Source organism: Corapipo altera, unplaced genomic scaffold, assembly GCF_003945725.1.
Source record: "Corapipo altera isolate COAL_440 unplaced genomic scaffold, ASM394572v1 59, whole genome shotgun sequence".
In the NCBI taxonomy this organism is placed as follows: Eukaryota; Metazoa; Chordata; class Aves; order Passeriformes; family Pipridae; genus Corapipo; species Corapipo altera.
In genome coordinates this window covers 892,189-905,694 of record NW_020884917.1, presented here as the reverse complement: position 1 = coordinate 905,694, position 13,506 = coordinate 892,189, and the positions used below count along the sequence as shown (strand labels likewise).

At 39.5% G+C, this 13,506-nt stretch overlaps 1 protein-coding gene across 33 annotated transcripts in view; it reads right to left on the bottom strand.

Annotated features, from left to right (window-relative positions):
* Positions 1-13,506, bottom strand: part of CLASP2 (cytoplasmic linker associated protein 2) — a 151,358-nt gene that overhangs the window by 92,856 nt on the left and 44,996 nt on the right. Inside the window, exon 1 of one of the 33 annotated variants that reach the window (XM_027655829.1) lies at positions 10,423-10,543. The exons of the other annotated variants lie outside the window; for them this stretch is intronic. Within the exon in view, the coding sequence (XP_027511630.1) occupies positions 10,423-10,441 (19 nt within the window). The 5' untranslated portion in view covers positions 10,442-10,543. Of the gene's footprint in view, positions 1-10,422; positions 10,544-13,506 lie in introns of those variants that run through there. 33 annotated transcript variants of the gene reach the window in all.

Here is a 13,506-nt window from a genome sequence, read left to right as displayed (position 1 = left end):
AAAAATAAACAGAATACACGTGCTATCTTCCTGCCTTGTAGCATTACTCTTGGGGGCCAGATCACAACTATGTAGTGCATGTTTTCCAAAGTATTTGGAGAGATCAAACACTTACAATGAAACTTGATACTCAGAGAACATTCTAGTACTACCAATATTTAAAACTTCAAAACAATCTATTTACTGTGATTTGGCTATAGAGCAGCAAGGGTAATTACAGATGTATCCAGTGAGGAGATTCTAGAGAGAAATCTAGAGCTTTTCATATCCAGAGAAAAAACAGTTTCTTTTTCAAGAAAATTAAATTAAAATATATTTATTGTTAACCCAACTCAAGCCTCTACCTTAGCTGGTTTTAAGACTCATAGAATTAACCTGACTCTTAATAGCTAACATTTTGTAAGTCATAGTAACAGAAGAAAGAAACACAGTATCACCAACACCGCTTTTCAAATACAAGATCTATATTCTATCTGTGCTACTCAGCAGCAGCAAATCAGAAGTTAACTGACCTTAAAGCAGATCCCCAAGTAACACCACAGAGGGGAAAAAACTGGATGTCCTGCAGTAACACTGAACTAAAGTTGGCCATGAAGGTAAATCTTGATACTGTCATCAGAAGCAACATCCTACGCATCTAACACCCCTGGAGTTGTAAATACCAACCTGTAGCGTTTTATTGTAGATTGATAATTAGTCAAACCAGAGAACACAGTATATTTAATATTTATATATTTAATAAAGCTAGTTTTTAACTGCCTTTTCTTAAAAACATGCCCTTTCTGTATCCCTCTTGTTTCCAAGTACTGCTAATAGATACAAAGTGGTTTTGAACTAGTGCTAGCAGTTCCTCTTTCACACCACAAACTGTTTATGATGACAACTGCGAAATCCTGCCCAAGCAAAACAGTGGTGAGTACATAAACTCCTTAGATTTTCCAAGTCATCCCCCTATTCTGTGCCTACCAAGACACTGACTGCCAGTCCCCCTTCAGTGACTTACAAACATAGACTGCATCAATTACTTGGAACATCTGGGACTGGATCATTAGCTCAATTCCAGATGAACTGGTACGGCCTACAACAATTTCTGTCAAGCATGAAAATGAAGCCGCAAGCACTACACATGCATCAAGTTAGTTGATCCTCTTAATCCATACTTCAAGCCAATGTCCCACATCATTTAGTGAGCATTTTATCCCTTACACATCAGGCATTCCATACAGTCCAAATCTGTTTGTCCTAACACAAAGGACAGGATTCATTTGCCTAAGCACAGTCATCTAAAACCAGTTTAGACAGTCCTGGGTATCCTGTCTGGCGGCCAGCTGACATTCCAGAAGGCCACAGATCTCTTGCCAGTCTCGTGTCACGCCTCTTTGCTCCACACGGCTACTGTGAATACTGCAAGGCACCTCAAGTGGCACCAGACACCTATGACTGGACAGATGAATCACACCAAAGATGCTTCAGATCTACCATAAAGGCATGATTCCTGGGCATTCTCCCTGTGCCACAGCAGGCAGAGGGATACTGAACCATTAGGAGACAAATTCTCATTCACGAACAAAAACCTGCCTCCCTCAATGACAGAGCATGAGTCTTTAGGAGTCTCATGACACAGAAGTAGGCACAGAAGTAACACAAGGCCACTTCCCAATGTATTTAACTTCACCTCATGTTACCTCCTCTGTTTCTCTTTGCATTCCAGAAGGAGGCAACTATACCAATGATTCACTGCTGGCAAGTGGTTCTCTTGTTCTGTGCAATATATTCTGATGCTCATCAGCAAAATCTCAAACTCTTACCACAAGAGACTCCTTTTTTGACAGTAACCTCACAGGGGTTAGGGGAGATAAAAAATACCAGAGAACAGTTGCTAAATAACAAAACTTAAATCCCCCAATGTACTAAAGCCAAACGTATTCCTTCACATGCTCTTTTTTTCCAGGCAGTTCCAGGGAACAAAAAGCATAAAAAAGGTTCCCTTAGTAAGAAGAGCAAGAGTCAGTAACAGGAATAAGGTAAGTATTTATCAGTTAAAATTTGCTGTTGATCCAATCTTAAATTCTGATGAAGTTGCCCTAACTTTTCAACAAGCAAAGCAGAACACAGCTCTGCTACATTCCATCGATCAGCTACAGCACACTGAGAGAGGCTCATACCAGATGTGCTTTTGGGTTTTTTGGTTCTGCTTTGTGTGTTTGGTCTTTTTTTTTTTAAAGATGTTTCTCAGTTAATAGAGCAAAAGAGAAGAAGGGAAAACTGGAAAATAGACACTAAACCTGACAGAGACTTACTCAGGAGTGGCAATGGCATATGTCACAATAATTATCCACATTTAATACAGGCCTATGTTAATGACACTAATAATTTATCCATTTTGTTCCATAGTTTAATGAAGGAATATGTTCAGAAAAGATTTAATTCAGAAAAAATATTACATATCCCAGTAGTATTCTCCTAACCCCAAAGTAAAGCTAGTCTTACAGTTCATCTTACTTTGTCTGGATGAAAGACAAGATTTAACTACAGGTTTCAAATAAAGCTGCAATAAGCCAAAATAAGCAACTGAGCTAATTTTGCTCCCAATTAAAGTTTCATTTCCATTTCTAGCTCTAGAATATCTCCTGTAAACCTAAGTAATTTTCTACTTTTTACCTATTAAATTTCAAGACCGTTTCTGCAAATCTTGCCATATTTTTTACTTTTACAGCATCTGTAAAATTATTTTTGTAGCTCAGTTAATATTGATTAAATTAATAAAGAAATAATTTAGTCAGTTTTAAATTCTTGCAATTGGACTTTCCTTTTTTATACATGTCCCAAATGTTACTTACAGCAACCTACTGCAAACTGAAGATGCAGTCAATATTACTGTATCTTAAAAACCATCAGTTTCACTTTACTTACAACTTTTCTCAGGTACGTTCAACAGCCTTTTAAATCAACATCTAATAGTCTATAACCTATTAGCAACCAAAGTACAATTTTATCAGTGAAAAGGGGAAAGACAATCAGGTTCTCCAGAATTCATGACAAGGCAACACCTAAAACAGGATTCGAGACTAAATTTCAAGATTTAAAATAAAACACATACTGTTACTGTTCTTCAACATCTATACCATATTATTGTTTTAGGCCATGCTATTTGGGCCTCCCTGCACTATATCCAATGCTGAAATGTTAACAAGTCGTGTTTTTTGGGCAGGGGAAAGGAAAAAAGGTCTAGTAAGGACACAGGCATGCCTCACAGAAGAAATTGAAAACTGAAAATTTCTGGCAATTTAAACACATTATAGGTTGATTTAGCAGTGTAACATAGAAACCAATGGGATTCTCCTCTGTTTTAGCACAAAGTAAAATATGTCTAACACAGTACAGATGTTTTGCACTATAAAATGTCAGAATTAAAGCTGAGAAGGGCAGTAACTTCTGAAGCAATCAAGATTTCTGGTAAATGAATGAGTACTCCCCTAGAGAGTCTCCCTATCCAGACACTCATTAAAATGAAAGGAGGCAGTTCACTTAAAACAGTGATAACAAAAGATTAAAAAAAAATAAAAAAGAAAAGGCTTGAAGAGAGTTTTTACTTCATGCCTGGGTAATTTGTGAGCCAGTTCACACATAAAAGACTCATAATTCCTATCAAAAGTGATGGTTTATTGAACTATTGTCATCCATCTGAATTCAGACCTCATTCGTGGCCTAACGCTTCACTCTGTTGCTTATGTTGCCTTCTAAAAAAACCTACCACTTCAAATATCTTCTTGAAGTATGAACTCCACTATTCACATTTAAAATATTCTGTAAGCCAACAGCTAGTCTTTGCTCAGTAGGCCTGGTTTCATTAGTGTCTTCATCATCTCAGCTCCAGAAGTCATTTTATTTCTTTCTTCACAAATTCCTTTTGCTTGTACATCAATTAATTATCTACTCTCAACAGCACCAGCATTTTCTCCAGTGAATCTAATGATCTACTTTAAAACCAATATATTTATCATGAAAACACATTGTATTTAGAAACCACTATCCATAAATTGCAATAATATGACTAGACTACTGATGCATTTAAGAGGAGAAAAGTGAGAAAAAAGGACCACCATATTAGTATTTGCAGCTAAGTCACTCAAACAGATATCCATCCATGACATTTCCAGTACTTAATTCAGTCACACAGAAACACCTGAGTTTAATGATTTGAATTTTTAAATTACCAATTATATCACAGCAAGGGTAAGAGAGGCAGATATAAATACCATGTTCATTCATGTTTAACATATATCACAAGCATATGTCATCACGAAGGGCCATGTGACGTATATCATATAATATTAACAGGAAGGTTTACAAACACTGAGCTTAAACTGTGATTTACTAGTAGAGGCTGACAGTGATAAATTTAATTCTGTCATCAGAGAGATCATTTCAGTAGTAATGTTTGCATTATGCTTTAGTGTGGCCAACTTCTGCATATTCAACTCAATTTGCATGTTGAAAATACAAAATGATAAGGCAGACTGACAAATAAAACACAGGTCCTAGAAGAAGAAAGTCTAATATGAACATACAGCAGATAAAATGTAGAGAGATTTATTTTTCTGAATTTTAGGTCCATGCAGTTCAGGAATTAAAATATTAATATCTGCACATGAAAACGTGCACACCACATCACTGAATGAAAGGAGTTGTTTCAGCTCACTAACCAACTTGATCTCTACCTCATGTATTCAGAAGTGGAGATTAGGAAAATATGACAAATTATTTTACTCTCAATGCTGCCATTTCACTTACAGGTGATAAAACTGGTGGTTTTAAGAGGACAGACTCTCCTCAAACTGGACTTTTCCCCAAAGAACCATAGAATGGTTTGGGTCAGAAGGGACCTTAAAGGTCATCAAGTTCCAGCCACCCTGCCATAGGCAGGGCCACCTTTCCCCCCTGGATGGGGGCCAGGTTGCTCAGAGCCCCATCCAATCTGGCCTCCAGGGATGGCATTTCCACAACTCCTCTGGGCAACCTGTTCCAGTCCCTCACCACACTCATAGTAAAGAATTTCCTCCTCAGATCTTGTCTAGATGTACCCCTTTTCAGTTTAAAGCCATTCTTCCTTGTCTTATCAGTCCAGGTCCTTGTAAAAAGTCCCTCTCCAGCTCTCATGTAGGCCCTGGAAGGTGCTATAAGGTCTCCCTGGAGCCTCCTCTTCTCTAGGTTGAACAATCCCAACTCTATCAGCCTGCTTTCATAGGAGAGGTGCCCAAGCCCCCTGATCATCTTTGTGGCCTCCTCTGGACTTGCTCCAACAGGTCCAGGTCCTTCCTAGGCTGGGGACCAGAGAGCAGAACACAGCACTCCCGGTAGGGTCTCACCAGAGCTGAGTAGAGGCTCAGAATCAGCTCCCTCAACCTGCTGGCCACACTGCTTTTGATGCAGCTCAGGACAAAACTGGCTTTCTGGGCTGTCAGTACACATTGCCAGCTCATGCCTAGCCTCTCATCCACCAGCATCCCAGAAGCTAAAAAACTCACATCCCATGTGGAAAATCTGAAGTGCCTGTGATATAGCTAGCCAGCTACAAAAGCGTATTTTGATGAAGGAATTGGGCAAGGAAAGAACACACAAACTCTAAACCACAATTCTTTAAAAACTAAGACTACTTTTATAAATACAATATACAGAGAAGAATTTCTTATTCAGGTCAATACTACAAAAGAACCTTCACCTCTGAAGGCATTTCAGACAGGTGTCTGAAATGATCCAATTATAGCTTACTTGCTCATCAGTATTTATTACAGGAAGACTTTATTAAAAATAACATGCAACAATAAGGAAATACTCCTCATATTTCATAGATAACAAAGATGAAAATAAACCCTGCAAGGCAAATAACCAATTAGTCAAGTGGAAGATTCTTGTAACATCTTTCAAAGAAAATCCTTAGTAGGCTTTAAGTTTCTCTTGTGGTTGATGGCAATTCTAATGTCTTTTTTCAAAATGCACCCTTTTAAAAATAAAAATAATAAAAAACCCCAACCAACACCCATGCAATATTAGCAGTAGTCTAGATTAATCAAAAATATGCAGATACAAACTGATAACACCAAAGGAATTTTTTAGTTATGTAACTTGTTCTTAAAAACTAATGGAAACAGACTCCAACACTACAACCAACCAACACTTTTGGACAAGAGATTAAACATACCTGGACATCTTTTTAGTGGACTCATATTCCATATTTAGTGAAAACAACTACCACCAGCATCACTACCAAGTTCCCCGGAACTGAACACCAAAATAGTCCTTAACACTTCAAAAATGTCATTTAGAAACAGAAAGACGAAGCTTACTTGTAGCTATTACTCTAGAATATATACATAAAAAAGTGCACTTATCACTGTAGAATCTATGCTTCTTTTGAGAAAATAACTGTGCTTTGTCAAGTCTGCAGCTTTTTTAAGCAAAAAAAAAAAAAAGCTCTGAGTTGCATACTTCTTCCTTGAATTACTTTTTTATTCACATCAGTCTTGAACCTTGCTGTATTCATCCATCCTCTGAGTAGAAAATGTGTCTTTTCATATATAGCCTTTGGTTTGTTTACACATTCCCTCCCTCTCCCACTCAGTTGTTTCGCTGTTCCACTGTTCTTTTACTGCTATTAGCAACGGTATGTGCACTTTATAGACAAAACACTAGTCAGAATCTATGTTAATCACTGGGAGTAGCATTATGACCTTACTGTGAAAAGAAGCTTTGCACTGGTTTGGTTGGGAACAGCAATCGAATTCCAGCTCACGGTATCTGTCCTCCCTCTCCCAGGCACAGTGAGTAAAGACATTTCCTGAACCAATGTGCCCAACAACTGCTAATAACGGAACAGGAGTGGTGGGGAGCAACCACAGGAAAAGGAGCCAGTGCAGGCACAGTCAGCACACTAAAAAAACACAGGCCCAAACAAGAACAGAAAAGAGGAACAAGTGCTGGGTTACTTTCCTCCAGAAAAACTTCTGCTGCCATCTATATTCCCACCTCCAGGAGACAGCTCTCGATGGTACAAAGCACACAGTTACAGCCTGACCAATTTCTAGGCCAGTGCAGTAATTGCTTTATTATCATCACTCACAGGACTCTGTTGGTTTAAAAAGCCTCCTACCAAAAGGAAAGGAAAAATCAGAAATGCACCTCAGAAATCCTTATGTACTACAATCACATATATACCTTTTAAATCAAGCTAATGTCTCAAACATCACTGTAGCCTCTGTACATTTAATATATGTCCAATCTCTTTTTCAGTCAAAAGTAAAGTATTAAAGCTGTACAGCACCCACACTTCACAGAAACTACTAATCAGATTAAAGACTTAGGAAGACAGCCTTTCCTCAGGAGAACATCAGAGAATGAAAGGTAATTGTTCTTGTGCTCTAGGACTATACATACATTAATGAAGCACTTTGCAAGAAGACAAACCCCATAATTTGATATGCATATGTACTAAGATAGAAGGATAATTTCTATTCATAAAGCAGTCACATGTTTTATCATATGAAATCTGACAAGTGCTTAACGTCATGCAACGTCATTATGCTGTATGCCATTTACATGAAAATACACTAATAAATAAAGATGTGCTTATTATATAATAGAAAATAGCATACTTAGTATATACTAGTGCAGCAAATGTGTGCACCAAATATGTCCTCTTACAAAGCTGATTATATGCTTTTAGATAGCCCTCAAATACCTTATGTCTGGTAGTGCAATATGTTTAGTGCATCTTAAGAAAACCTATGTCTAATCTTCCCTACAAGGCCGCTCGTAGTTTTAGGCAGATGATTTTGTTCTTATCCTAACAACCTTGTTCAACTGGGATCAAAGCAGTCCCTTACCTATGAAATAACAGACTAACAGCACAGGTGACAACAAGGTGAGGAAACACTGTTGGAAGCTGCTGAACTACAAACCCTGAAGAGAAGGCACAACGCGATGTGCCGCCCTGCGATTCTGTCAGCCACCTCCTAAACAGCCTAATCTGGTTACCAGCGGATCACGGCAGCAATGCATTATCCTCTCCAAGGAACAAGGAAACCAGAGCAAGGAGCAGTTCCTGGCTGGTTTTCCTCAGCAGCCTAAGAACACAACTTGCAGGTCAAACACAGACACGTAGTCACACAAGTCTGTGAAATGCCTTTAAGACTGAGACAGCGCATGCTTTCCCACTGGCACGCATTCAGTACAGAAGAAGTTACGGTCCATTTGTTTGCTGGGCCACAAGCACAGTATTTTTTTTTTTTCCCCTACATTCTTCCAACAAAAGCTTGGAGAGATTGAGACAGTTGAGATGGGGGCAAACAGAAAATCTGTCTCTTCCCTTTAATCTTCACTTGAGAAATCAGATTAAGATTCAACTGTTAAGCACCATGTTTTATTTACATTTCTGCTTGTGCTCAAGAAAACTGAAAAAAATCCAAAAGGTTCCAATAAGCCAGTATCTTGCATTCAAGATAGAATGCTGAAATTACCACCTCTGTATCACATGTCCAAACATACTCTGCAATTTTTTAACACATCTAAGCTGATTAAATGAGCAAACCAAGTAAGACAAGTAAAAAAATCTGTTCTCTGAAGTATATGCACAATGCCTTCAGCCTAGTCTTAAAAATATCAAGTTTAACATACATATTGGACACAACGAAGTGACATTTTGTCAAGAAAAGACATTTTTCAAAGGTTGCAGAATCACTAACCTTAAAACATTATGTTGCATATATAAGGAGGATGTACAGAATGGCAGCAAAACTTAATTAAATTAGAAAAAAAGATCAAAAAGTTTTCTTAATAGTAACTACTGTTTTGTTTTCCCTAGCAGTTTCATAACATAACATCAGAAGACTGAATTCCTTGTAAATGTGGTAAGCAGTAGTTTTAAGAGAGACCAACAGCTACATAATCATCCTACACACTGTTAATTGTATTTGGCATCATTGCTCAAAGCTCCTACACAGAACGTCAGCTGACTGCCTGAACAGTACTTTGTTCTTAGTGCCTTTGTTAATGACGAATTAAATTATACAGAAGAGAGCTCCACAACCACCCTCACTTTATAAACCTCGACCATTACGGAACCACAAAAATCCTATGGCTTGGCCTAGGGAATGCAGTTATTTCTTAACATGCTACAACTTGCACCCTTAATCTGTAAGTTACCACAATCCATGTTTACACCATGGAGAACTGTGTTGCTTCACAGGAAGCAAACAAAAGACAGAGAAAAACATTTCCAGGGGAAAAAAAAAAAATCTCAACAAGAAGGAGCTTGCAACATATTCAGTTCTACAAAGACCACGACTCCTCTTGCACCTTCCAAATGACAAACAAAAATATAAACATCAGAGAACTGCTCGAATTTTATTTAGACTGTACAGCCCAGCTGTAATTTCACTGCTGTAGTCATGCTCATTATCTCTTTCAGTCTCCAACAAACGAAAGAACTAAGTGAAAAACATACACTTCAGGACGCCTTAAAAAAGTGTCTCTCTCAGGACTCTTACAACTGCTGTTTTAGCCAATTCAGACAATAGATTTAACCTTAATCCGTGATCTTTATAAGACCATCCTCGTTATTTAAAACTATATATATATATAAAATCATTTGTAAAAGCACAGCTATCCTACTACATCCCTAAACTTGCTGCAAGTCCAATGAACGCTTAAGTTTCTCTGAAAATAACAACACATGTATAGAAAGTCATCAAGGTATTAAGCTCAAAGAACCTGGCTGTCACGCAAACCCAGGAGGTGTTATAAAGGTAAAACATATGTCTAGTTGCTAACGAAAACACAACAATATAGTCTGAATTGCTTTACTGACCTACTTTCCATTGGTTTGTGTAACAATACACTGTGCAGTGAAGGAAACATAGTAACGTTCCTTGTCTATTAAATATACATCCCCAGCCCTAGCAGCAAGGCTCTTCTTTTATGGCTACGCTGAATTAGTATGAATTTCTTCACAAAACAGGGCAGATTAACACAAGTTTGTATACTAGGCGGTGTATAGTAAATTCAGCCCTAACTTGCAGACGCAGCTATAACATAAGTAACACTGAGGCGGGAGGGGTAAACACAACATAAAAATGCACAGCGGAACCCGCCAGAGTAGTAAATAATTGAGATCACGGGCCATCCCAGAAACCCAGGCATGGTTAAAATTTCAGAAAAGGCTGGAGTTGCCACGCTGGGTGCCCGCGGTACCCTCTGGCTGCTGCGCTCACCCTCCATCCCTGAGCGCCGGGCGGCGGCGGAAGACAACCCCGCCAGGGTGAGATGCCAACCTGCCATTCCAACCTCCCCAGGCCCCCCGCGCCTCCAGAGGGCTGCAGAGAAGCCCCCGCACCCCCCGAAGGGGCAGCGGCGCTCCGCACTCACCGTCCCCCACAGCCATCATGCCCGGCGGTGCCGCGGGAGGGCGGACGCGGCGGGTCCCGGTTCCCAGCCGGATGGATCCCAGCCGGATGGATCCCTGCCGGATGGATCCCTGCCGCCGCAGCCGCCGCTCCGCTTCAAAATAGCAGTCCCGCCTTACGCGGGAACCCTCCGAGCCCGGCCCGGCCCCGGCCCGGCCCACCGGGCGCTGACACCGCCCTCCGCCCGCCCCCGCCGTCATGTGCCCGCCGGGATCCCCCGCGGCCCGCCCGCCCCGCCGCTGGCATCGGCCCCGCCGCAACCCCTGCGACGGGGTGATATCCCTCCCACCCCCCCAGGGTGAGGCTTTAACCCTCCTCCCCCCGCCCCGGCAAATGAAGCAGGAGAAGCAGCAGCCTTGGTTAGGATCAATCAAAACATAACATACCACAAAATAAAACAATAAGTCCGCGGGAAGTAGATAGGGGTTTCGTTGAAGAAAGGTGCTGTCTGTTTTTTTGTGAGTTTTCGGAAGGCTTTTTTTTTTGCAAACCCCCTCGGAAACTGTGAAGAGAAACACTTTCCAAAAGGTTCGTGGGCACTACATGCTGGGGAGTGTTTTGCAGCGCTATAGGAATTATAATGAAACCCTACCCAAAACCTGGGCTTCTGATTACAGTTTGTTCCCAAATCAACAGTGAAGATAGAAAGAGTGCAATCCAATAAAGTGATTAAAAAAAAAAGAATAGCAAGTGGTACCAGTTTACTTTGTCTTGGCCATGGAAAAGTTTAAAATTCAGAGAGGCTGTAGCATATGGAGTTACACAGTGCATGAGAACCATCCATTTGCAGGAGCCGGGAACTGTTCCCCATAGTAATAATCCAAAAACTCATGCAAATTCCTTAAAAAAAGGTGGAAGCATCAGCCTAATGAGGCCCTTTACTTCCAAATGGGCTTAAACTGACCATTATGCCACATCAGTCAGTAAATTTTCCTATTTAAAATGATAAACCAGGAAGAATAGCAGCTGAAATTGAAAACTGTGGCTACATTTTGATCACTTGCACTGAGTGAGCAAAAGAATTACATGCAGCTCAAAACCCTATAAAATAATCATGGCAGCTATCACAGTATTCCCAAACGACATATATTCATGTTGTGCCGCACTGGTGAGCTCCATTAGAGTATGTCGTCATTGTCTCCATAGTAACTATATTTCCAAATAGAAAACAGCAAAGGGAAATAAAAAACAATAGCGTAATGTGGAAAAACAGATACACGCTTGTGCTATGGATTTTTATTTGCCCCCTTCTTTTTTTAGGGGAACATTTATCTCAACTGCATCTTTATCACCCATGACACAGCTCCCTTACGCCGTGATACGTAATCTGTATCGGATCGTACCTGTCACATTTTATGTTTGTAAAGCCAAACCTATGAGCCATTAAACATTAAAATGGAAAAACTTCCCAGGTTGAATAGAGATGTACAGTTTATATTCAGCTCAAATCATTCTGTCTGCTGAAGACAGCAGAGAGCTCAATATTATTCATTTCCTTACTTTCTTTTAATATCCTGTCTCAAAATTCACACTACTACCTGATATAGGAATCTGGTTAAATTCTCTCAGAGAAAACAGTATTTACAAATTTCAGGCAGCAGAAACAAGTGCTTTTGCAACACTGAGATTGGCTGCCAGTTCTGTTTCCATAGAAATGAACACTCATTTGCTGGAAAACGGGGAGGTGCTTTAAAGAATCTTCTCCAGTTTGGAGGGCTACATGTATTTCTGATGGAGTGAAAGGACAAAACTAGCAGCACATGTTAAGCACATTGCTTAACAGGCAAACCATCCTGATATGGTTCCCTTAATATGCAACATCATTATGAATGTAAACAAATCCCAAGGTTTACATAGCAGCTCATTCATTCACATAATTCACATTAAAGAAATGATCGCTAGTTTTACTATCTGCAGCTGAGAGTAAAGGAAAATAAAACAAAGGTCAGTTGGAGAGGCAAGCTAGCAGTGGCATATTATTTAAGGCTGAAAGCCATTCTCATCAAGCAAAAGCACTAAGACTCCTTCTCAGTTTTCATGTGAGACATGGTGTCTTTTCATCTGTTGGCTTTTAAAACTCTTGGTTACACCCTGCCCCAATTATTCCACCCATACTTGTTTAAATGTGCTTTCCACCTCATCTACCCTCCAAGAGGACGTAATTCTCCAATAGTAACTTGTTCCCCTCCTCCTCCTCTTTACAGTTCCATCAGGGATCAGATTCAATAAAGGAAGAGGGTAACACAAGACTAAAGGGACTGTTCATGCTAGATCCCCTCTAGCACACTCACGAGGATAATAAGATATTAAATCTACCACTGTGCATAAGAGTGCAGGTAGGATAGCTTTTCCTCTCCTCCCTGTATTTCTCCCACATACCAAAGCATTACAAACAACACAATGTTTCTAGAACTCTCAAGCATTAAATCAGGTTAGTACAAACATATTTTTTAAATATGTATTTGTTCTGATTATTAAAATACTACTGAAAACAGTTTGTATTTAGATTGTTTAAAGCTGCGAGCTTTGAGTTTTTATTCTTTTTTTATTCTTTTTCTCCCTCCTAAGTACACGCTGAATAAAAAGACTGAAGAGCTGACTTCAGTATGATTTGATAAGAAAATCCTAAGTCACATCTCTGGATTCTCAGAAACTAGGTCAACATACCAAACATTTACTACCACAGCAGTGTCACTCAGGACTATGAAGAAGATGACATTTTCCACAGTTATATTAGCAAGTCCTTCCCTATCCATCACATGTTGAAGAGAACCCCATAAGTATAGTGAACTTACTTGGGAGAGTTAACTCCATCTGGCAAAAAGCCTTTCCTTTTGCTGGTAAGAAGGCTCACTATGGGGATTAATTATATTAAAGCCAGTTGAATAGTTTTTTGCCCTCTCCACACAGCCTCCAACACATACTTTGGAAATATAACCCTATTCCCCCCCACTTTCCCAAACCCTACTACAAAATATCCAAAAGCACTAATAAATAAATAAATAAATAAATAAATAAATAAATAAATAAATAAATAAATAAATAA